General features: G+C 37.6%; 1 protein-coding gene across 1 annotated transcript; it reads right to left on the reverse strand.

The window, feature by feature from the left end:
* Positions 1 to 2,280: 2,280 nt before the first annotated feature.
* On the reverse strand, positions 2,281 to 25,711 carry LOC108774254 (transcription factor Sox-11). Its single transcript, XM_018540316.1, has 2 exons — positions 25,601 to 25,711; positions 2,281 to 3,612 (listed from the first exon to the last, which is right to left on the reverse strand). The coding sequence occupies exons 1-2, from the start codon at positions 25,709 to 25,711 to the stop codon at positions 2,281 to 2,283; spliced, it is 1,443 nt and encodes a 480-aa protein (XP_018395818.1).
* Positions 25,712 to 27,121: the final 1,410 nt, after the last annotated feature.

A 27,121-nucleotide genomic window follows, 5' to 3' on the forward strand; every position in this document is an offset into this window, starting at 1 on the left:
TAAAAAGTTCAAAATATGTAAGGCCATATAAAGCAAAAGGATTTTTTGAGAAAAAATTGTAAGTTTTCCGATTACTTGAACTTATCAATCCGTGACAATTAATATCGTTATTGAAGTTGTTGCCAAAACAAAAGAAAATTGCACAAGAATACGTTTTATTTTATTTTTTTAAGAATATCCAAAAACTTATACGGTAGTGTATATATTTTTCATGAAGCAATGCACGCATACACATTATATCAATTGATGTTCTTTCTTCATCCGTTTCATATCCTGCTGAAAAACAACTTCTAACATTTTTAAATATCGTATAAGTACTCGACTAGTAATCAACTTTACTTAATTTTTTTATATCCTTTTCTGATCGATTAACTAAAACATGTTTGCAATTAAAAAGTTTTTAAAGGTAGTATAATTTCTTTTTTGCACTTTTTTCGAATTTCTCATTGTGCTTATGTATCAAGACAATAAATAAAAACGGTGAAATAAAACTAACATTTTTTCGATTTTTGTTTTAATATCGTCTCAATATAAAAACCAAAGAAATTTGCACTGAACGTAATAATAATAAAAAGTAAAAAGAGATAAATAAGCACAACCTCCTTTTACTTCAAATAACGAAAAATAGAATATATCTTGATTAAATTTAATCTAATATTTTAATTTAATTTAAATATATTATATAAGGTATATTAATATATTCTATTATACATATTATATAATTAAATTAAAATATTATATTAAATTGAACCAGGATATATCTTATTTCATCGTTTATATTAAAATATATATATGTACATTAACATATTTTATTTCGATTTAATAAATAAATAATTTTTCAGAATTTTCTTAGTTAAATAAAATCCTCAATTTTAATTTTTAATTTTTTGACTTATTTTAATATTATGATTTTAACGGAATCAGAAGGAACATTGATGTCACATAAAATGCGTGCGTTATTTACATCACGATTGGAGATGGATTTACTTATACTTTTAGTATATATTATATTCTACTAAATACAGCGATATATACAAAAAAAAACGGGCGGCTGTAACTCGCATAAGGACGAAAAATCGTTCATCTTGGCAAACGTGTTTTTCGTATTCTTTTATCAATGAATTATCAATTGAAAACTTTCAAACCACGCGAACCCAACCGCCCGCCTACGTTTATATCTAACTTCATACAAAAGTATACAGTACATATACAAAAAAAAAAAAATCCCGAAACCGTCACGCGTCGTGGCTAACGTTTGTCTTTTTCTTCTCGGTAATCAATGTTAATGCCGCGCACGGATGATTCGTCAGCTATTTGCTGAGCTGGCTAATCTTACGCAATGCTGATATTCGAATAAAGAATGAACGAAGACTTGATCGCTTTAGATCTGGAAAATTTTGATATATTGATTCGTACGAAAAATTCAGGAAAAGGTGTTTTTATACGAACTATAACATATCCAAAGACGATGTGTGTTGCAACAATCGTCCAATTGGAATCACATCCGCGAATCTGAATCTAATTAATTAATTTATTATTAGGCGCTGACCATTTCCCGATTTCTGCCCAACGAAATAATCAAGTATCCGAGATATTTTTCGCGGATTTTTAAAAAGAAAAGGTGAGAACCAATAAAGGCCACGTAATGCCGTATCTCTTGAATTTATTTTTATATATGCTAATCATTGTGGGCTTTTTGTGTTACCCACAAATATATTCGTATTAGCAGCTAACTGCAAATCAAACGATCCTTTTGATTACGAACAAACTCTTACGAACGTACCTTTCGATGTTTCCTTTGAAAGACCATTTTCTGCCTTTCTGATCTAACGATTGATCGTGCAGATTTGAATTACATGAACCACACACAACACGGAAAGCCACGACGCGCGTCGGCCGAAAAAAACACTCGTACATTCGAACAGTAGCGCGTCTACTCTAGCGACAAGTACAAAAGACGAAGACGCGCGATAGCGGATGATAATTCGTTCAAATGAACTCGAGCGTGCGATCCGTGTGAAAGAAATGTCGACAACGATCGCAATAATATGCGTTATCTGCTTCGCGCATCGCGCCGATACGTTCGGTCAAGATCTTTATTAATCGGTTCATGCGGAACACAGCGAATGAATTCTTCTCTGCTCGCTGGTGTCCTCGCGCAACGTGGAGGACAATTATATGTAACGCGATTATTTATGTGTCTCTATGCGTGAAAACACTCCATACAAACCAATAATGCGCATTCTGTTTATCTTCCTCTTGGTTTTCTCTCTTGACTTTTCAGTAGGACCCGTTCCATTCGTCAGTACCGAGTATGGACATAATCTCCTCATTACGATTAAACTCCAAATCCGGCATCATCATGTCGATGTCGTTTGATAAGTCGGTTAATGCTTGATCGGAGAGAGATTGATCGGCGAGTTGTGGAAAGCTGTTTATAAGTTCCTCAAGGTTGACCGGACGACCGATGTTGCTAATAAGGGTCTCATCCGTGAGAAAAGAGTCATCAATGGTGGTACCTCCAGTGATGCCCGTTGTCGGCGTTACAAAGGTGGACGACATGATGGATACTGGCGACGGAAGCATCGTCATTGGGACAACAGCGTTCATCATCGTGGGCTGTGAAGGTTCCCGCTTCACTTGCAAACTCATCTGCCGAACGGCGGAAGTCAAATTCGTGTGACAGTAACCATGATTGTCCGTCCGCATTGTCGATGGTAAGTCCACAGACGCTAGAATTATGTCTTTCGAGGCGAAATTGATTTCATCCAATTCCGACTCCGGTTCCACCTTCGGTTCTCTCAGTTCTACGTTTGGTTCCTGCTTGATCTTAAGAGCGACGTTGCAGATCGCGTTGTTGTTGATAACATTCTCGGGATTGTAACTTTCATCGTAGAAGGCGGACTCGGGCGAGTCAGGGGTATCGCAGGTCGGACTGGTAGGCACCTTGCCGGGAATTGATAACGGTGCCGAGTTGTAATCCACATCAGAACGCAACATATGATGTGGCGTTTCCAAGGTCTCTAAAGTCAATTCGATGTGTTTTGAGTTCAACCTGGACATCGGTTTAACACTCGATTGAAGCTTTTTCATCGGCTTCTTCAGCATCTGCTGTCGGGTATTGTTATTATTATCATTTCTGGTCCTGGCAGCGTGACTAGCAGCGGGTGCCGCAGAGACCGGCGACAGCGGTGACAAGGATGAGCTGGCCAGCATCGAGGCCGGGCTGTTTGACGGCGTCGACAACATCGATGACGACGACGATGGAGAGGGCGGTAGTGACGGCGACGACAACGATAGGGATACCGATTTCCGCGTTCTTTTCCTCTCTTTTGCCTTCAAAACCTCAGCGGGTTTTGAAGTCTTCTTCCTTGGTCGGTATTTGTAATTTGGGTACTCTTTCTGATGCAGCTTCCTGAGTCGTTCGGCCTCTTCTCTGTAAGGCTTTTTCGCCATCTCCGGTAATAACTTCCATTCTTTCCCTAGACTTTTACTGATTTCAGCATTATGCATATCTGGCTGTTTCTCGCAAATCTCTCTGCGCCTCATCTGCGACCAGACCATGAACGCATTCATGGGTCTCTTGATGCGGTTGGGATTGTTCTTTTTCGTCTGTAACAGAAAAATTAGAAAGGGACATTGGTTTATTTAATTCGTTACTTTTACTTAATATCTTTTAGGAAATTCTTATATTTAGCATAGGTTTCTCCTACGTTGATAATCATAGTAATCCTGTAAGATAATTTCCAATCGATATTGTGGCAATACTCAACTCACCGCGATAAATGGAGAAGTTATATCATATCAAAGTTTAATACCGAAATTCATAGATGCTACTTATTATATTAAGATCATCTTAAGTAATATCTTAAGAAATTAATGCAACTCTTTAATTCATGACATCTGAAAACTGTACTTAAGACAATATAAGACTCGACTATGAATACCGTCCTGTGTGATTGACTTCTGACATCTTAAGACTATACTTAAGGCAGTCTTAAATATAAAAACCGACTATAAATACCGGCCTAAGAACTGTTCTGAAAATATTACTACGTCGAAACAGAATCCCATGAAGTCATATATCGATACCCGTATATTGAATATCTAACGACGTGTGATTTTTAGTCTATGATACATCGAATTGACCGCGATCTTCGCATTAGACAGACACAACCCGGAATCGAATGACGACGTTCGATCACGTTGAATGTGGGATGCAACGAATGCGGGTCGACATATCTTCTCTTTTTTTCTCTCTCGTTTCCTTGCCGTCGATCCAGGATCGACCGCGAGCGCGAGAAGAGTGCTTATGTATGTTGAAAAAAGGCGAATGTACGTACAGAACGAAGGTAAAACGAAGCGGGAGACACGACACCCGTAATAAAACGAGCGGCTGCTCCCGTTTCGGCATAATTTCCGACATTACGCTACAAAGAAACGGGCGCGACACGGAAAGGCTCCTCGCCGCTCCTTGTCACGGAATCGAGGCCCTGAGGTTCGGCCGTGCGTGCGTGCATGCGTGCGTGCATGCGTGCGTGCGTGCACATGCACATGCGTGCGTGCCTGCGTATCGACACGTTATTCACAATTAGCCCGCAGCTGACGGAAGCGGGTGACCAAGGCCGAGTCCGAGAGACACACTCGCATCTCAACTCGCTACATAGTGGTGGCCTTCACGAGAACTTGACGGAGAGACAAGCGATCGCGTGCGTGTACACCGCTCCGGGCTATATGCGCGTCGTTTCGCCGTGTGTACATATGCGCGCGCGCGCGCACACGAGCTCGCCAGCTCCTGCGTGACAAACCGCGTAAAGACCGTATCACGCTAATCGCTCATCGATTGCTCTCCGGTTCGCAATTGCGCCGCGTGCGCAGATTGGAAGAGCGGATTGAGCTTCGGAATTCCTCGATTCGCCAGAATTCCGATCTTGTTTTACGTCTCTCGTCGCGCATATACAATCACTTCATCTGTGTTTGCAGAGTTTTTTGACGTAAACTTTCCGTGCAGAACTGTAATATGGCATTAAGGAGGATGTGCCAAAGAGTCTTTTATTTGCAAGAATATACTGCGAGAAGAGAAAGAGAGAGCATCGAGCCAATATAGTTCTTATTCTCGATACTATCAGTATCCTGAATAATATTAGCGAGTTCAGTTAAAGATCTTAAAATAGCATCTACTCTTGAGAGAAAGAGAAGAACGATTTTGCTTGTATGTATTTAAACATTTAGTTGGATACGGATCTGAAAATAATTGGACCATTAAAATAATCATTTCGAATGTTCAAATTGGTCGTTAGAATATTAAAACTTTTTACAACAATTTGTCGTCAATAGCGTTTACAATCTATACAATCAATTTTATATAATTCTACCAAATATTGTTTTTAATCTCTTATCTACATGGAAACAATATGTTTTGCTGACGTATCTAAGAATTCAAATAGAAAGTTTTAACATTAGAAATTTGAAAATAATTTTGTTTGAACTTATTAATTAAAATAATTATGTAGGATTCAAATTTTGCCAGAATGTTAAAACTTCTACTTCATTTTAAAACTTGCAGCACTATTTATAGTGCTTGTCATATTTGAGATTTTTAATTATTTTATTGTAATGGTTCATCAAAATTATTTTTAGATCTGTATCTAAATATTTAAACATTTCAGTAAAGCCGTTCTTTCTGTGTAGCTAAACTGTTACTTCAGCAAAATCACGTTTTTTCCATATAATTATATATTATTATTTCTATTTCATTAAAAAGAATGAGGAAGCAAAGCAGGTAAAGAATACAAGAAGTACACATGTTAATATTTTTCAACTGTTTAAAATTCTATTCTTAGATTAAATTAGATAATTTCATATCCATCACCGTTAGTTGAACAAGCAATTAGACTAATTGGAATGTTAGATAATTAAAATAATAGTAACATTTCATCTCCTTCTGTCTTTTCGCGCTTTGCTGAACGTTTGAGAAATACTCGACGCAATCGCGTCTCGTTCCATGTTGATTGAAAAACACTGATAGCGAACGCGATCAACATACAGAATGATGAACGGCGTCGCTCTTCCGCGATCGTGATCGCCGGCGACGGTAAAGATAGAGATCCATAGATCAAGCGCGACTCGACGTGCGTTATCGCTGGCAAAGGAAGAGGAAGAAGGAAAGCCGCGTGTATTGTCCTTTTCGGGTCGTCGCGTATAACACCGAGTCGCGAATCGCGATTCTCGAGAAAGGAAAAGAGCGAACTCTCGTCGAGGGCCCGGTCGTGCGTAATGAGGCACAAACAGCCAGCGAGGTCCCTGAGCCTCCAACTCAAGGATCGCTCGTTGCTGACGCACAAACGACGGACCGCTCTTGTAAATCACCTCGTCGCTTCCTAGACGCGTGGCCGTGAAACACGGAATCGTCATTTGTATCGCGAAACGTGAGAAAGTTTCAAATGGATATCAGACCGTAAATACACTTCGCTGCCGTTTCACGGCCGACCCGGCGATTTCCGTCGCACCGAAGCTTCTCCGGATGCAGGCTTTTAGTAACAGACACGTACATACGACACGATACTTTCCGATGGAATGAAAAAGAACTTTCTAAAAACACCGAGACAGTTTAACTCCTGCCATGTACATCGTGAACAAAAAGTGAAACAGCAAATTGAAGACCTTTGCGATTTGAGAATTTCAATACTTACTCTCTAAAAGTGAATCGATAAATTCAGTGCTACACTTATAACTGATGTCATCAGCGAATATTTACAGCCAATAATAATAATAATATACTAATTGTCTCTCATTTTTAGAGGGTAGAGGCTTTAAAATTTTATACACGGATGTTAGAAATACTTTATACGGAAAGAACAATTTTGCTGCAGTCAGAAAAATGTTTTTGTGTGATATATAATTTATAAAAGTTTATTGTTCTAATCGAAATTTTTTAATGAAAAAATAAGAAAGTTTTGTAAGTCGAAGAAAAAGTAAGTTAAAAATTTTATTTAACATTTTTAAAAAGTAAGAAAGTTTTCATATGAGATACATATTATATAAAATGTTTTTTTTCCAATGTAAAATATCTAGGAATTTCTAGCTAGATGCAGATCTGAAAATAATTTTATTGGATCATGAAAATAACTAGGTAGACGTTTCAAGCATGATGTAAATGCTGCCAAAATGCTGCCGGATGTTAGAAATACTTTATACGGAAAGAACAATTTTGCTGCAGTCAGAAAAATGTTTTTGTGTGATATATAATTTATAAAAGTTTATTGTTCTAATCGAAATTTTTTAATGAAAAAATAAGAAAGTTTTGTAAGTCGAAGAAAAAGTAAGTTAAAAATTTTATTTAACATTTTTAAAAAGTAAGAAAGTTTTCATATGAGATACATATTATATAAAATGTTTTTTTTCCAATGTAAAATATCTAGGAATTTCTAGCTAGATGCAGATCTGAAAATAATTTTATTGGATCATGAAAATAACTAGGTAGACGTTTCAAGCATGATGTAAATGCTGCCAAAAGTTTTGACATTCCAATTTGAGCGTACTACGTAATTATTTTAATAGTCCAACAAAATATTATTTTCAGGTCTGTATCCAGCTCAATTTTTATGCTTTACCAAAATCATTCATCCCGCGTATGTAGAAATTTAGAAAGTTTCTAATAGTTGTATAAAATCATTATAACTATGAAACTTGATGATATACCTGCGACTTACATAGTGATGTAACGCGGATATCTTTGAACGATAAAAATAATATTCATCGCGATGCTTCGTTTACCTCGCTATCGCAATTATCCCAATTGACCGTATAAATATCTAGATGGTAATCTCTAATTGGTTAAATGGCCGATAACTATACGGCTGAACGGATCCGATCGTTCGATCGTCAAGGCTGATTATTTCGGCCCGATGAATTACACGTCGTCATTCACCGAAATTCGGCCGTGTTTCTCGCGCTCGCGAGATCCGATTTATGTATAAACACCCGGTAGAGAAGGACGAACCTGCGGCACGTCTCGCGGGATATCTGGCACAACACGTCGTATATATCGAGACGGCCCCCGATCGTTTTGACGAGCTACACGCTGCAAAAATGAGAGAGATATCGCCGACCAGGCGGCGCGCGATCGGCGTAATGGATTCTCTTCTCCCGAGAGGCCGCAACGACGTCGGGCCCAAACCCCGGGCCTTAATAAAACAAAAAGGAAAGCCTGTGCCGCCGTGGTGGAGAGGTGAAGTCGTTGCGCTGCCCCCCCGGGGGCTCCCACACCACCATCACCAGCGGGGTCCGATAAATCATTATCCTCGCCGACCGGCTTTTACCTGCGACCCGTGAAAATCGCACGAACACGAAACCGCCAAATCGAGCGTGACCGTTGCTCGCGAGAGGATCAGCGTCGAAAGTATGGTTTCCGAGGGATGCGATGAGGTGGGTAGGGCCCCTGTGTATATTCGGATGAGGCTTGTGTAGCCCCGCCATATGTTCCGCTCGCGCTACAAAAGCGGTGCCATTAGAGCAGATATCTGGTCGCTACGCTGGTATCTCGATAGATCGGAGAAAATAGTTTATGGATGGTTTTTACTAGCCCGAGCTTATATTGCCTCAAGTCTCGCCTGCATCTTGCGTTTTAAGGACCTGGCGGCGCCCTTTGGAAATGCATTATATGCGTATCTACGATAAACAGCCGTTTATAGCGTTGAAAAAATAATTTCTGTGGTTCACATGCATTTTTTTAAGTAACGTATATTTATCAACCGCATAGGATATCCAAGACACACGCTTTATAAATTCATTGAATGCTATTTATATATTTATTATATTTATTACAAATTATTTCACAATTTTAAAAAACTTGCATTTATTTTTGTCTAAAGAATGTATAGAATATTATCAATTTTTTTTAATTAGATATATAATAAGTTATCAATGAGAATCAATGTCAGCAATCTTAGGTTTTCTTATTCAACCTAAGTATTTTACTGTCCTAGGCCTTCAAAAATATTGAAAAATTTAGAGTTACTTTTTTCAATAGTTAACTAAAACGTTTATTTAATAAAAATTGAAAGAATAAAAATGAGGCTGAAATTTGAAAGTGAAATTTCGATTATATTAAAAAACAGATGGAGAGTTTAATAAACCACGTGTAATGTGTAGAGTTAATATAATATGGATTACATCTCGAGTGAACACGCACTGCGAAGCAGTAAAAAAGAATGATATAGTATCTTTATATATGCAGGTCTTTTTTGAAAAATCGACCATCGTTAGACTGCACATGTTTTCTTGAGCGAAACTCGAGTGTCTTGTAAAATTCTAGCGTGAGTTCAGTGCGGGCTATTTAATGCGGTATCATAACGATATCAGGGAATAAATATACCTATACCGGTTCTTACGAAAGACGTAAGCTCCTTCCCTCCTTGTATCAGCTAATTTCCCAGACCGTCTCGGTCCGCAGACTTTCCACGAAAAAGCAGACCTTGGCACATCGTTGATGCGCGCAGGAGATCCTCACGCGTTACGCAATGCGTAATTATCAAAACACGAATGTGGGAGAGAGGCACCCGGACTTCTAGTCCGAGATATGAAGAAATTGCGCGCGCGCAATACGAACGCAAGGGCACCGCATTCTGATCTGCCCGCGATTTGCGTTGCTTATTAGACAGCGGTGTATGTTAATGCCAGCTAACACACCGTGCGTATACTATTATACTTTTAAATGTCGACGGTCGACGTACCGGGATTTGCGCGGCGGAGATCGCGAGGCTGGATGTAGGTTACGAAGAGGAGAGCCACGCGTTACCTTGCGCGTGCCACACCGCGTCGGACTTACGATTCGATTCGCAATTTATATATATTCAGCGATTAGATCTCCCGTTAGACGTAAATTGGGAGAGTCGGTCGGATTTTAGCAAGCGAAAGAATTCGAGACCATGATCGTCTCGAAACTTTATCGCTTCGAGAATTTGGAAACTTCTTTCGCGGGCTTGATTTGGCAATTTTTTATTGCGTAAAAATATTTTTCTCAATAATATTATTTTCAATATTTCGAAAACAATATTATTCTCATCAAATAGCCCTCTTCATTTAATTATATTAATTTTCTTATTATTACCTGATTAGCAATTAAAATATGATATTGTTTTAGTTAGGCTCGGATAGTTAAAGTTTTTTAAAGAAAAGGAAAAAGAAAAAGCAAATAAGAAAAGAGGTGAGGACTAAAGGAAGACGAAGGAATTAGTAATAAAATAGGCTAAGAATAGGTAAAGGATAGATGACTTGTGTTAAATAGGTGGTTAAATCTAGTAATTACGAAGCTGTGATAATTGTACAAGTAGAATAGGATAAGATGAGATTAATAGAATATAATTGCGACTAGTCATAGGCTAAGGTCATAGGATAATGGAAAGTTTTCTAGAAAATTTTGCAAAATTTTTTTATTTCCCTGGCAATCACCAGATTTCTGAATACAATATTATCATATATAAAATAATTATAATATATTTTTATAATATGTATGTACAAAAATATGAGATATTATAAGAATATATATATATTTATTATAATATATTTTCATAACATGTTTATAAAGATTTGCAATATATTTTTAAAAACGGAAATATAGAGCTTATCATCAGTATATCACTTTATTAGCCATAAAATTTTCGTCGACAGATTTCCTGAAAATATTTACAATTTTTTTTAATGATCCGTAATAATTAAATATTATATAATCACGGAAAGGATGTTTGTGAAGTATCTAAAGCTAAATACAGATCTGAAAATAATTTTGTTTGACCCATTAAAATAAATAATTATATAGGAAAAGTCAAACTAATTGCTAGAATGTTTAAAACTTTTTGCAATATTTTTATCAATGTTTAAACGTTTTACATAATTATTTTAACAATCCAATAAAATTGTCTTCATTAATTATCAGTATCTAGCTAAATTTTTAGATACTTTAATAAACCGTTCTTCCCATGCTTCCCACATTTTCGCAAAAGTTTAAACACGCCACGATACCTTCCATTTAGCCAAAAAAAAAAAAAAAGCTGTATAAGTTTTATTTCATAATATCCCTTAACTGATCACGCACGCACAGCTCCACGGCTGTATCTATACTCGGCGTTTACATTTTACATAACATTTCAAATTAATGTCTGAGGCAGCCAATTAACAGAAACCATAGACGCGAGAAATTCTCGACGACGTAAGATTTCAGCGGCGAGAAAGACCCGGTCGATTGCCGGTATACACGAAACCGCATGCATGCGCACATACGTATAACTTACGTACATCGAGGGAGGATCAAGAATCAAACGCGGTAATACGAGGGACGGAGAGGAGAGGCGACGCGCGCGGCGTGTGCCCCGAAAGTAATTTCGTGACGCCCGGTCGTTATTTACGAGTGCTTCTCGCGCGAGCGCGAGCGCACGCTCGCCTCTCGGCGGTGCATAATTTCGTGGCGTGCAACAAAGTGGCCGGCTGCTGTTTCTGCGGTAAAACAACCGGCTCGCTTCCGTTGCTGCTGGAGCCTACACTCCCCTGTGCCCTCTCTCGCGCTGTTGCTGTGCCTGCTTCTCCGTCTGCCGAACCCCTGAGCCGATCTGATCGGTGCTCGATGCACGATGGTCGCGTTTTCTCGACGCAGCTGGCCTTGGCCAACCAGCTCCGTTCGCTACCGATTGGAACCTCCGTCGTTAACCCTCCTCGCGTATACTGATTCCCCTTACTACCGCCTGCATTTGGAACCTGGAAAAATCACCCCCTTCTGTTCCCCCCCCCTCCCCCTCCCCCTCTTCACGGAGTTAGTTCCGCCACCTGCGTGCTCACGCATTCTCGCGTTTGAAAATTACCGTTGTACAAACAGCGTTCTCGTAAATCGTGCTGTTTTTACTAGAGTTTGAAGGCTGCTACGAACAAGATAGTGATCGTGTAACTTTTTCCCCAAGGCGAAAATGTGAAAAGTAAATATTTTTATCGTGAAAAATAATGGAGAAATTTCTCACTTTTCATCAAGGGATAAACCGCGCTGATCAAATCACCAATGCTTACTAGTGTCCAAGTTATGCTCTGAATGTCAATTTTTTATGCTTATTAATACCTTAGTAATGCTCTACAATGTCCAGTAATGTATGCTCTTATACTGCTTATTATAATACACAATTCTCTTAAGAATATCCAGTAACGAAAGTCAAGCGTAATTAGCGCAGTGCAAAATAGACTCTATTTTTATTTAAAATACACATTTTAAATTCAGATAATTTCAGCTTCTTTTCGAACTTCAATAAAAATAGAATACCATATCATTATATATTTTCCTGAAGTGAAAGCAAAAATCCTAATCGAATGAGTGCGTCACACAGATTACAAGGCCAAGTGACGTCAATTAGGATAAAAGATGTACGAAGATATAATATTATATTTTCGCTGAAGATATGATATACGTGTCGAGGAGATGAAACGTCTTAAATATAAAGTACATTGTAATTTCAGCAATTAACCCCTTACTTTTTACATATTTGCGCCTTTGGGAAAAAGCTACATGAATCCGATCTTATATTCGCCAAACTTGATTTTCTACACGGGTTAACGGCGTGTTACTTTTAGGCAATTTCGATTGGACTTTTGTGCGTTAATGAGTCCGTTGTGTAAACGAAAAACTTGGTAAGAAAAAGATACTAACAAAATAATATATTTTTTTAAAAGAATTTCTAAAGAATTTGGAAATTTTAAATTAAGAGAAAATAGTATCACACAAGGCAAATAAGTGTCAAGAGTAATTAATGAGACGCAAAATTGAGTCTACTTTATTTAAAAATAAATAACATTTCAAACATTTTATCTCCTCTTCAAGCTATCTTTAATGAAAATACAATATTATATCTTCATATATCTTTTATTCTAATTGACGTTACTTGGCCTTGTAGTCTGAGTGACGCACTCATTTGATTAAGATCTATTTTTACTTTCTTGAAGATCAGGAAAATGTATAATGATACGGTATTATTTTTATGAAGATACACTGAAAGAACAATTTTACTGAAGAATCTAAATATTTGGCTAGATACAGATCTGAAAATAATTTTGCAGGAATTTTAAGCATGATGAACAACGCTTCAAAACGTTTTGATATTCCAACAATTAATGTTGTCATCCTACCTAATTGATGGTCCAACAAATTATTTTTTAGATTTGCATCTAGCTAAATTTTTATGTTCTTCAGCAAAAACTTTTAATGTGGCTCGAAGAGGACCTGAAATTGTCTGGAATGTTGTGTATTTTTAAATAAAAATAGAGTCTATTTTGCACTGCATTAATTACACTCGACTTTCATTTGCCTTGTTTTTTTTCCTCTTGATATTACTTGGAAAAAAACAATTTTATTAATGTATCTAAAAATATAGGTATAGATAGAGATCTAGCTAAAAATAATTTTGTTAGACGATTGGATTAAAATATATAATTGTGTGAAAATTCAAACACACAATGAGCAATACTGCAAAACAAATTTTGACATTGTAATAATCAGCTTAAACGTCCTACATAATTATTTTGCTAGTCCAGCTAATCTGATAAAATTATTTTTAGATACGTATCTACCTAAATTTTCAGATACTTCGATAACACCATTCTTTCTATATAAGAATAATTCTCTTGGAAAGTTATAACTTGCGATACATCGATACCTCCTTACAATTTTCAAAGTCAATTTGTAAAATTTATAAAAAAAGGAAGAATATATAAAAAGATGGTGAATTTCAAATTGAAATTATAATAACTCTAACGCGAATATTTAAAGTTCATCGACCTGATGCGGATGCGTCACGTCCATATCGTTTACAAAACATCATCGGATATTACCGCTTGGTAATGCCGCGAAAGGATCACAGCGGCGAACGATTTGGTAAAACTTGATAATGGAGTTCCGAGCCTCTTTCTGTTTTATCTCTGTCTCTCTTCCCTCTTTCTATCGTCGCGACATACTGAGTCCTCGTCACAGTGATTCATCCAGCTTGCATACGATCGTGGTACTTATAAAATACACAACGACGCGTCTGTGCCTGCCAGACCCCTTTTAAGTGCTTTTTAAACATATCGACTCTCTCGAAGCGTAGTCACTGTATTTCTAAAATCGTCCCTTTTCCAGCCTTGATTAGTGAGTGGAATTATTATACTAATTTCTACACGAAATCTGAATTCCTCCGTTATTTTTTGTACTAATTTCAAAGCGGAAAGTAATACAAGATGAGGATTATATTTGAATAAGTTAGCGAGCTGTGGCTTTGAAGCCACAAAATGCAAAACAGCGTTAGTCCATTAGCGCTAAACTTTTGAGATGATAAAGTTTCCCCCGCATAAATTTGATTTTATTAATGGTATTACGGTAATCCTTCTCCACATATAATGTAATATCTTTATGTACGTACACTGAGAAAAATGTACTAAATTTTAATAAATATTTTAATAAATTTGAATTTTGAATAGTACCACAACTTAACATTTAGTAAATATTTATTTACTTGCGATAAATCAGTATTTATTTAAAGAAATCATAGTTGGATTAAATTTGGTTCTTGTATCAAAAATAGCTTTTAGCTTTCATATTAAATGAATATACATATATTTAGTAGTAGCTGAACATTTACATGCAGTAAATATTCAGCTACTGCTATTCAAATAAATGATTATTAAAATTTAGTACACATATATTTTTTTTTAATGTAAGCGCGTGGGATTTCGAGCTCTCGATTCTATTAATATCTCAACTTTGTCAATGATAATTTACTAGCAGTTTATTCACGGCCTCTCGCCTCCGTAAAATACATGCGATTTCGGCGCGAAGAAAAAAAACTACTCTGGCCTCCAGAGAGTTAAAATCAATTCTCCTCCATCGGACATTTGATCCGGCAACTGTTCGTCTCGGCGAAGGCGAGCGATCGTACTTTCGTTTGACCTTCGCCGGTACAATTTACCGCTATGAATCTGTCAACGCGACCTTGCAATAGACATTAATCTCGTCAGATCGACCGTAGAGAGACTCGGAGAACGTTAAAAGCATTTTTTTTTTTCTTTCATCGTCTCCCAGTGACACGCGAATCGCTTTTTTCGCGCCGTAGAAATCTCTCGTAGCGTCGCTGAAGAGACCCAGGAACGTGATTTCCGGGTCAGAATCAATCGCCCCGTTGTTTTGCCCCGTCCGCTCTTTTTTACGTGATAGCGATAGAGACGACATTGTGCATCCGATACGGCAATGTCATTGAGATTAGATCGATAGATAAACAGTACAACGATAGGCAAATAACCGATACGCTGAAAACGTCACTTTATCGCGCGCTCTGTGCGTGGACTTATTCCGCTATTATCATAAAGCCTCGCGTAAACACAAATATATATTAGGGAAAAAAATATTAAGGAAAATATCTTATCGTTCGAACGTATCATTACTCGTAACGATAGCGCGAAATGTTTTATTTTTCAAAAAGGTAAAATAACACTCTTAAATTTAGATCCAATAGTTACACCTTTTTGCTGAGACATCGCATCATTGCAACTAAATTTAAAAGCTGGAACTTAATTTAATAAATTGGAGCTTAACGAATCTGTTTATTTATCATTTAATATCGCGCCGTTGAACTAAAAACACGAATCTCATAATATGTAGAATTACACCAGCCGTAATACTCATTTGAGATCGTAAAATTTCTGATTATTAATTAAAGTTATATACGTATTTAAAAAATTATATTAATAATATAAAAATATAATATATTATTTACAGATTACGAATTGCCAAGAAAAATTATGTTCTAGAAATTTTATTTTATTAAATATCTGCTTTAACGTATAAAAAAAAAATTATATTCCCTATTTGCCGAATTTCTATTTTCAAAAAATATACATATGTACCCTTTTCTTATAATTTAGATATGGTAACCCTATAATCCCTCATACAATGTACGGCTCTGTCCACCGTGGTGCGTAACAGAAAAAAAATGCGTGATTATATTTATAGCTGGTCTCTTAAACAGGCCGATCTCAGTGCGAGATAGTCCCGCTTTATATTCTCATAACCGTAACAATAACTCGCACCACCCAAGTAGAGAAATCTCAGTTCTTATCAGAATCTCTTACGAGCCCGTCGTAACTTCAATCTTTACGGCCGATTTTATGCATACTCGACAAAAGACAACTATTTCTCCCGTTCACCGACGAAGACTACTTTTCCCACTTTCTTCCGTGCACGCCTTCTTCCGCGGAATCCGAGCAAACTTGTGCAATTTCCAGAGTAGGGAGGAAGGGACTATCGTTTTTTATCGTTCGCATAAGTAAAGTACGAAATAATTACAACGTGACGTGCTCGCGGCTCGTACGCGCTCGCGTAACTTTCAAGGAGCGAAACCGGCGTTCTCATCCCGCCATTTCACTGTCGCTTTTGTAATACCGTTACACCGGTTAGCACAACATTACGGCATCGCCGATGGTTTCACCGTCGCGGCTAATAATGCCTCGGTAGATAATCCGACGGTTAGCGTAATTAATTTTGACATGCTCTTCTTTTATTACCTTTGCAGACCTTTTGAGTGTATACCTGAAACTTTTTCGAAAAGGAATTTTGAAAAAATTTTTAGTTTCCTCTAATCACAAAATATAAATTTTTATTTCTTTAACACCAAAAAATGTACAAAAAACAAAAATATGGCATATACAAAATGTGTCCCGTAATAATGTTTAAATTCCTGAAATTATTTTAAGACTTAAAATCCAAATGTTAAAAATCCAAAATACCAAAATGTCGAAGCTGTAATAGTTTTTTAATTATAAACATTTAAGCTTTACGATTTATACCGTCAAAAATTTGCGCGTTTCGACACAACGCAAAGTGCTAAAAGCAAGAGTTAATTACCGCCTCTTGTTAACATAACATTTCGTATGCGAAGATAAAATTACCAATATTTCTAATTAACTGATATTTGTTACCATATTAAAGAATATTTTTTTCGATATTTTGATATTAAGAGTTTCATCTCTAAATAATCTAAAGAATCTTTTCTTAAGCATTGTTCTTTGTAGGTTGGTATTTATACAACATCCTGTATAAGTATTTATTTTTGTTTCATTTTATTTATTAGATACGATATAAATACAAATGAAGATGGAAAACAATGCAGTAAAGGACAACGTAGATATACAATTGGAGAGACACCGGCTGCTACAACGGCCACCAATAATGCTAAAAGCGAGAAATGGATTACATATGCAATAAGCGACTACATATACATAAGATGAAAAAGTAAATATTGTTAACTAGAAAGACATGTCAAAATCTTAGATAATGAGACTTCTTATAATAAAAGTATGTATACACAAATTTAAATTTTACAAAATATACTAAAACAGGCACGTATAATCCTTAAAAAAATCATGTAATTCAATTTCGCTTGAACGAGTCTAGTTCCAGTACTGTGACGATTGTTGGTCTTTATTTCTCTGTATTTTGTTTTGCTAAAAAAAAAAAAATAAAAAAATTTTTTCATGAATGAATCGTTTTAATTAATATTTCCATGCAAATATTTTGCACATATTTTGCAGCAACATGCTAAAATTGAAAAATATTTTGTATGCAAGATAATACTGCCATTGAACAAGGCTAAGACTGACTGCTTAATCTCGAAAACAACAGAAAGTAACAGAGAAACTTGTAGATTCTAGGTTATATATTGGGAACTTCTAATCTGTTCTAATCCCAATCGCTAATTTTACTACTACTACTACTACCACTACTACAATAGTAGTACTACTACTACTACTACACTAATAATGCTCTTACAGAATTTCAACACTTAATACCTTCAAATTAATACTTTTTATTTAATAATACAAAAAAGCGCGTGTGTGATTAATTACTCATTTTGTAAACTTATAGCATTATTATTCAGTCGATAATACTTAAAATAAGTAATTAATCACTACTTTTCAGTATTACATTTCTATAAAGAAATATAGAGAATAGCACACATTCTTATCTAGCATTCCAATCACACGTCATCAAAGCATCAGTCCAAACTTAATTATCGCTCAAATCTTATACTTTCTATACATTTGTTTAGAACCATAGTTAGCTGCAATTGCTTGGCAGGAAAATCGCATTCGATATTCCGACGTGACGCGAGGATCGGAGACACGATTGATGCTAAACGTGACAAGGTGCGCCGTTCTCAATAATCATTTTCGTAAATAGAATAACGTGCGAGCGCGAAATGTCACGTTCACGCGTACGCGTGCGGGAAAAGTGGCAATGATTTGCGTTTCGTTTACGCACCAATACGTCAGTAGGCACCGACAGTCGGTCTGCCAGCCGGCGTTACTTGTGCTCGTCCCACGATGAAAACGCGAGACGTTTTTTCCAACCGCGTCCGCGCCGCCACCGGATGCGCTTCCCAGAACATATCCGACTTATCCCCCGCGCCGCTACGTTATCACGCAAGCTTTCCATGAAAGCGAGTCGATCCGCGTATCCGCTCGTTGCTTTTTACTCCCGATAGCAGAACCCTTCCCTCCGTAACCGCGAGATCGATGGGAGTCTGGTCCCCCTCGATTAAAATTCCGCGCTACGCCTGTTCACGTCGTCGCAGCGGAAAGTACTCTAAGAAACCGCGTTATCTCGCCGCCGCGCATTTGCCGTGATTATTTTCAATCGCTTACAGGTTGCAATATCTTTTTAGATGAGCCAGTCGATACGGATGTAGCGAAAATAAGCGTACAAGTACCAAAGTTCAATTACGAAGAAGCAAATCAGAGCCAACACTAAATGTTCATGTGTACATTTAAATTCTTTATTAACTCTTCGTAGATATATACATATATATTTTTATTAGGCACATTCTGAATCATTTTTTACCAGCCCAAATTTTTTACTGTTTACTACTATTAGAGATTTATTAAAAGAAATTTGAGAGCAAAATTTCATCTGGGTCAAAAAAGCATGTCCTACACACACACAGGAAGGATCAAAAATAATTAATTAATATGATAATTAAATATCAAGAATAATTAATTATTTTTTATATTTAATAAACAATGTAAATGCACATATGAACACCTAATGTCGGATCTGGTTGGCATTTGTTTTTTATGATTTATATTCTTTAAGTTTAAGGCTTGTACATTTTTCTTGCCAAAATATAATGTAATTCGTCAAAATCGCAGAAAATCGATTATTTTTCGATGACGAATAACTCGGAATCCGGCTTGTTCGCGTCGCGAGAATTACGTTCAATGTCACCAGTAAAAGACAAGAGGCAGACCACGTTATTTAACGGTAAATGCGCGGCGTAAATCTAACGAAACTCACGTCACGCGAATGCCGGCAGCACGCGTTCGACTTCGAAATCGTCGTTAACGTCGGTGCGCGCTTGTCTCTATTAGAAAGGCTCGCGTATACCGTCAAGGCTACAGGTAATCGGGATAATTTGATGGGATTGTACCTATCAGGAAAGGAGGAGGCGGACGGACGAGAAGGAGGGAGAGACGGAGGAGGCCAGAGAGGCCGAGAGCAGTCAAAGAGAAGTTCAGAGGGCCAATTTACTGGACGAGATTAAGCCCGCGAGAAAAAGAAATTGGAATCGAGACGAAAATTACGGATCCCACGTTCCCCGCCGAGTCCTTTTTTCGTCCTTCCCGCGCGCCGCGCCCTAACACACACGTGCGGTTTATTTCCGAAGCGACGTAAATCAAACGTCGAAAAATGCGTACGGCAATATCGGTCCATCGGACGTGATCGTTGTGTTAAGGGAATAAAATTCGAAATCGATTCGATTGCAACTGAGAGAATCTCGCGAACGAAAGTTATTAGTTTCACTTCAGATAGGTACTCAGAGCGAAATCCTTATAGACGTTACTCAAGATTTTGAGATTAAATTAATACCTAAGATGTCATGAACCAATCAGAGAATAGTTTTAACATTTGAAAGCATTGCTTGAGACGGTCTTGAAACTAAAAACAAACTGTGAATATTGGCTTAATGCCATATATATATATATATATATATATATATGACATGAGGTATCAAGTGTTTTCAAATATCTCAATTTAAAACAATAATATTAGTTAATCTAGACCGATGTGTAAATAAATCAAATTAGTGATAAATCAAATTAAAATAAATTAATCGAGTTAGTGATAAATCAACTTAAGGAGGGTCAATACGGTCGAGGTTAGATCTTGATAGTAATATTTTATATATATAAATTCTGAATATATATATGTATGTGTACATATTTATTGTATAAACTGCATATTGAACTTTAAACACACACACAATCATAAACTGAAATTGAAGTAATAATTTAATAAAGGCGAGCATAAGAGTACAAAATTCTACACGGTAATTCGTACACTAAAACTTATATTTATTTCTTTTTACATTGATTAACAAGAACTTTCGTGTTAATTAATGGAAGGAACGGAACAAATATAACATTTTTAACGCATGAATTATCGCGTAGAATTTTACTCTCACTCGCTCTCATTAAATAGTTACTCGTTGATCAAATCTCGAGAGTTCAATTAATTTTTATTTATTTTTTATGAAATATAATAACATACGATTAAATTAATACTCGATTTAATAATGATGCTACTAGCATCTCAAAATATTGTAAATAAAGGATTTATTGCGAGAAATATAATTTCAGCCAAGATCTCAATTTTTATTTTAGCAAAAGATCAATGACAGGCAAATCACTCGATTAATAAGATGTCAACGTTTCGAGACATCTTGAATATTCTGTGTACGATATTCTCTTTCCCATTCCCTCTCGTCGTCGCGCATTCCAGACGAGTGTCATGACGCACTTGTTGCGATTTCACGCGAATATCGCAAGGCGGATGTAACGAAGATTTGATAACGCTCAGTGCGACGTTACAGCATGTCAAGGGAGATTAAGATAGCTAACGCAATTACGATGCAACACGGACGAATCAGATAGAAAAAGGAAAGATATATTTGTTTCGGATACAGATAAAACAGCGATTATCTTAAATCATTCTCACATCTTTTTTATATATTATTATAAATATTATTATAAATATTATCTCAATATTAATCTCCCAAGTAATTAATACGATCTCTCCATTTACGTTAAGCGGATGTTAAGTAACGATTCGAGATTGATCTCTCATGGTGAAACATTTCAGCAATATTAACTTGAAAATGCGTAACGCATCGTAATTATACACGGGGAAGAGATATACGCGATTTAAATCCGCGTCTCTCGGCATGCAGGAGTCAAAGTAATAGGACCTCCAACGATCCGCGAAGCTACGGGATGCTGAGTGCGGAACACACGATCGTATTCCCAATTCGTGCTCACAGAGTACGATCGATCGGTCGAAATGGACGATCATGGTGCAACCGTCGAATTACCTGGCTCTCTCGAACGAGCGCGGCGCGGCGGCCGGGAGTCGTGCGTGCGAAATCAAAAATCACGACGATGACGCGATCGATCGATTATTCCGCGCCGCGGACCGATACTCGTACCGTGGTCTGCGCGCGTACCGGGGAATGTTATTTCCCTGGAGCGATACAAAATACATAACCGCGCGCGGAGGACTACCTGGACGGACCGAACTCTAGAATTAGAGACCTGAGTCATTAAAGTCCCGAAGGATAATTGACCGGTCTCGAAAGGAGATTCGAGACTGGAGGACCTACTCAGAAAAATGTCGGTGTATCGGCCAGAACTCCCAAGTAAATTACGCTTACGAGGGAGGAATATCCGGTCCGTGTATCGAGGTTCGGTAAGCAGAACCCAGGTCTGGAAATATCTATACGAATTTTCACGCGCGAGCCATATGGCGACACTCTGTTCGTGCGCCCGCGCTCGAGGAAAACCGGCAACGTACACACGCACGCCGGAAACGCATGGGTCTAAAAGCGAGGAGGATGGTGTTTCATCGCTGCATGGGTTCGCAGCAGCAGGCATACTCGAAATCGTGTCTTAAGGATTTTTCTTTCATGTTTTTTCGATTCATCTCACTCGAGAGACCCTTCGAGGAAAAACTTTCCCTCTTCAAAAAGGATTAAGTTAATCCGATCAGTATATTTCTCGCGAAAAGAGATTGAAAGTCCACTTTCTGATTTATATGACGCATCGTGCTCGTCTCTTGTATTCAATTTTTATAATAATGAATAACAACAACATGTATATCGCGTCTGCGAATTCCCGATATTTTTAATTCTCGATTGAATTTGACTTCGAAGGCATAGTCGACATTTTAATTGTGAATATTTATAGATAAATTTAAATTTGTTAAAAATATAAGTAAAATACAATTTCTATGTAAAAAATATATATATAGTAAAAATTTATTGTTAAAGCTTTCATAAATACTCATGACACATTTACATCACGATTGCAAATTTCAGATATTTTTAATTCTCGATTGAATTTGACGTTTAAAGACGCAGCCGACATTTTGATTGTAAATTTTTCTAGATAAATTTACATTTGTAAAAAAAAAAAAGTAAAATACAATTCGATTTCTATGATAGTAAACATTCGTTGTTAAAGCTTCTATAAATATGCAAGAATTTTTTCAGCAAAATTTTTTTATGCTTAAAGAGATCGCTGACGAAAGGTGCAAAATTTCACATGGTCGTGAGAGAATTAATATTGTACGTGTGTTGTAACGTCTCCTCTTCTTTCAGCCGCAAAATGATAGGCCGATAAATACTTCTATATTTAGAAAACAACCGATTTCTTTCGGTCAAAGACACTGCCGCGAAAAGACTTCGACGATCGATACATAAGCACGGAAAAATAACACTGCTCAGGACATCTCGAGGAGGACGGGCCTCGCAAACAAACATCGGCTGGCGATATTTTACGTTCCGTCCAACGAGTTATCTTAATATAGTATATACTGTCTGTCTCGTTCCATCAAGAGGTCTTCGACGAATCAAATATCGCACCGAGTCATTAGACGGTATATTGAGCTGACCGACGGGACTTTGCCTTTACTGGTTGTGCCACTTTAAAATAACGTCTACCTACCTCTCATTTCTCTGCGCAACCAGGCGTTTCTATCATCTTTCCGATACAGATTGCAGACATCAAACGCAGACAAATAATTTCATTGATTGAGCGTTTTATTGCTTCACATAAATAACAATTATCACACGAAGAACGTATGGAAATTAATCTCGACACGAATGAACTTTCGTTCCTACATTAGAACAGCTTAATGCACATCTAATAAAGATTACGAAAGGACGCTTTCAACTAGATACCAATTAGACAAAACAAAAATGATTCTGTGCGTGCAGCTAGTGTTTCGAGAGAAATCGTTGCACTCCAACTTCCAACCGTGTAACGAACGCGATCGTCCGTCGTAAATTCATAAAAGTCGCATCGATGAATACGAATGAGAATACGCCGTGAAGCAATAAATTTCGTTAATACTAGAGATTTATGTACTTCGCCACGTGCACCGATAAAAATGTAGTTTACGGCCTACTTTGAGCGGCGCGCACGTTCCTTCGAAGTTATTAACGATATCACGAGCGTCGTTTTGCGCTATTTTCGCCGGGTCGAAACTTGGTTCCGCGGGGAAAGCTCGTTCTTGGGACATTAATCCGGCTTAAGGAAGACCCAATGCATCGAGATGCATTCATGCAGCAATATTTGGCAGCGCAAATCTGTGACGAGACTAAACAGCGCTTTCGAAAATCTTTATACCTGCGGCCGCTTTCAAAATAAACAGCTTGACCCTCGTCACACGGAATTCATTGGGACCCGGCATCCCGTCGAATGCACCAAGTCTTTTTTCCCTTTGATTATCGCGTATTATTAAAAGGTTCCTTCGGGAAAGAAAGGAAATCGCAGGTAAAAGTACGATCGAAATTCAACGTGGATTCTTATTTCGCCAAATAAAATTCTATCAAGTCCGAGCTAAACCCCCGCTGTCCACCGACCGTCCGAAGATCGATTTAATGGCCATACCTGCCAGTGCAAAACGACGTTCGCGACTATACTACGTCGTATTCGAATGCAGAACGAATTTCTGTCTAATGCGAAGCGATTTTTGTTTCGGCGTTTGAGAATGATGCAAGGTGTAACTGTCGTGACGTCAAACTTGCGACGAGTCACGTTCGTGGATATTTCGCCGAATATCGACAATGTGTTTTTACGATATGTGCTAAGACATCTTTCAATGAGACTTTGTTCGCTTTCCGCGCGCGCGCGAGCCTCTCTGACAGCCGAAGGGCCGGTTTTTCATTTTGTGGTTAGACTTAATGTGATACAAAAATTATATTTTTCTAGCTACTTAATATTTCTTTGAATAGTACTAGCATTTACTTTTAATAAATAAATATTTATGTAAATACATATGTAAAAATGAATGATAATTAAATCAAATTGATTCTTGTATTAAAGAAATATATGTTTACAATTAGTAAATATTTACTTAGAACTATTCAAAACAAATATTTTTTATAATTTAGTATTTTTTTAGCAGTGTATAGTTAATCACTAAATTGATGGGTTACTTTTAAAGTTACCACTACAAAACTATGAGTTTAGTGATTAATTATAGCTAGAAAAACATAATTTTTATACCACTGTCAAGTTAGCGAGTCTGAACCATAGTTTTGTTTCAGAAAATGAAAAACCGGGATATAATTATGGTCCAAAAAAAAAAATACCGTTAACTCTTATTGTAAAAATAAAGGATTCGGATGCCGATAGTGAAAATAAATGTATCAAAAAATGATAGAATTAATTCTCGACAAAATATGTTTCTCAAGTAGACATTAGTCGAATGAAGAAGTGAAATGCAACACAAAATCCATTCAAATCTCCGGGTAAGATTTCCCGAAAACCGATTCTTCTCGTAGCATGCTGTTTTGAATATAAGTTTGAGATTCGTCCAAAACTGATTGTATCACCATACTCTCTTTCAGATAAGTTTAAAATTCCCTGAGTAGACTGTTTTAGCATAGCAAGTTTAAAATTTTCGAAGAGCTGATTTTTCTAACATGCTCTCTAATTTTCAGAAATTTTAAAATTCTTCAAAAGTTGATTTTTTTAGCAAAGTTCACTAGTTAAATAAGTTGACACATAGCAGCAAGTTCAAGATTCCCTGAGAACTCTGACTTTCTAACATGTGCTCTCAAATTTCCAAATAAGTTTAAAATTACACGAGGACCGACTTTTTTACTAACATAGCCCCTCAAATTTTCAAGCAAGCTTCAGATTCCGTCAGAGTACATTTTTCTCGCATGCTTCTTTCAATTTCCAAGATAAGTCAAGTCCTTTGAATGCAAATTTTAAATACGTTTCTTTTCATCGGACTCTTTAATTTCTTCTCACTTTATAAGATATTTACGAGTCAAAAAATAATTGTGCAAATATCTCAAAAAGTAAATTTAGGAAAACGATAGCCGCTCGTAAAATAAGAGTACAATCCTCGCGAAAGAATGTTGGTTTGAAATCTTTGCGGGGAGATCTATCGCGATGAGAAATTTGTTGAAAAAAAAAAATATCCCTCATGGGCTTTCCTCATGCTATGGAAATCCCGATTCTAATTACTTACCCTCGTGGCATCCGAATACGGCGTGGGAGAATTCTCATTCACGAGATAGGATCCGAACTTGATGGACACCTCCGACGAACTCGTGGGGCTCTCTTGCTGCGTTGGCAGCATTTTCGGGCCGCTTCCGAAACAACTCCACGAAAAAACTCCACTTCACTTCAATTGAACAACGACGTCAAGTCGGCGACTCGCATCACAATTCCGCGCGCTTCAACGTGCGACAAGTGCGACTCGAAGATTATTTTCTCGTCGTTCACCCTCGCAATCGAACACTAGTCGCGCGGCTTCTCTCACTAAAATTCGACGCACCTTCGACGTTTGAAACAAATCTCGCGACGATCTCGCGAAAGGTTTCTCAAGCACAATCCAAAAAAAAAAAAAAAATAGGAGAATGCCCCGCGCGGGGAGAAACTCAAGATGTGCGCGTTCAAAGAATTAGCGTCTGTCGCGCTTTATCGACGTTATCGGCGGGGCGAAAAATGACGAAGGAACATAAACACGTAGTTTCCTCTCTCGTGAACGCGACTCGACTGTGGATGATGGACCGTGGCGCGGATCCAACGCGTCGCTATCTCTCGCGATCGGCACACCTCCTTCTACTGCAGCTGATCTGTGCTCGCGACGATTCCTACGATCGCAAGTAAAATATTCCGTATCCACGTGTTCACCGAGCAGCGATAAAGACCCGCGGTTTAATCGCTATCCTTCGGTCGTCTGAGTGGACTCGTTTCTTTCTCTCCTCTCTCTCTCTCTCTCTCTCGGTCCTCTCGATATATCCGGGATATTGACAACGTGCACGCGCGTTCCAAGACTTTTCAAGACGTTTTATGATCCTCTCACAGTCGCTCGTCGATCACGAACTGACATCCTCGCCCGCTCCACGAACAGAAACGTTTCGATGCTCGCTCCACGAGCGCTCATGAGCTACTGACTCTATGATCCGCTACTCGTGCTATACCTCCAACGCTCAGCTGTGAGTATCCCTACCCTCGTCGCGGCTACATCGTCCCGACCAATCCGCGTCCGGCAATCTCCCCCGCCTGTCCCTCTTCGTCCACTGCATCTCGTCCAGCGTTCGCACTCACTCTGCCGCGCTACGTCGAGCTGCGCGCACGCATATACACGTCGAGGAGTTGCGTCGCTTCTTGCCTGCGCCTATATCCTTAAACTCGATCGCTAATCAGCCACTGTCAGTGTCAAACACGGTCGCAGCTTCTCGCTCTGTCACGCCATCATTTTTTTTTCTCGTCGCTCTTCGAGATTTTTAACGACAGATCATCTTACAGGAGAGAGAGAGAGATTGGTAGCATGAGATGACGGATATAATTATTTAATATACCTCTAATTATATAATTACAATTTTTAATTATAAAGTACAATTAATTTTTTTATTTGCGCATTTCTTTTATATAGTAAGATTGCGATATAATTGTATTTAATATAATTATATCGTAATCTTATTACAAAAAGATGCAAATAAAAATTAGGTTGTACTTATTCTTAATCAAGCTGTAATTATTC

Source organism: Cyphomyrmex costatus, unplaced genomic scaffold, assembly GCF_001594065.2.
Source record: "Cyphomyrmex costatus isolate MS0001 unplaced genomic scaffold, Ccosl1.0 scaffold241, whole genome shotgun sequence".
Lineage (NCBI taxonomy): Eukaryota > Metazoa > Arthropoda > Insecta > Hymenoptera > Formicidae > Cyphomyrmex > Cyphomyrmex costatus.

What these genes read in the sequence shown, in the direction of transcription:
- LOC108774254 (XM_018540316.1), bottom strand. Translation starts at nt 25,711, where the DNA reads ATGCTGCCAACGCAGCAAGAGAGCCCCACGAGTTCGTCGGAGGTGTCC. An exon ending in CGTATTCGGATGCCACGAGG is followed by an intron (nt 3,613 to 25,600) that starts GTAAGTAATTAG and finishes TTTCTGTTACAG; the next exon opens with ACGAAAAAGAACAATCCCAA.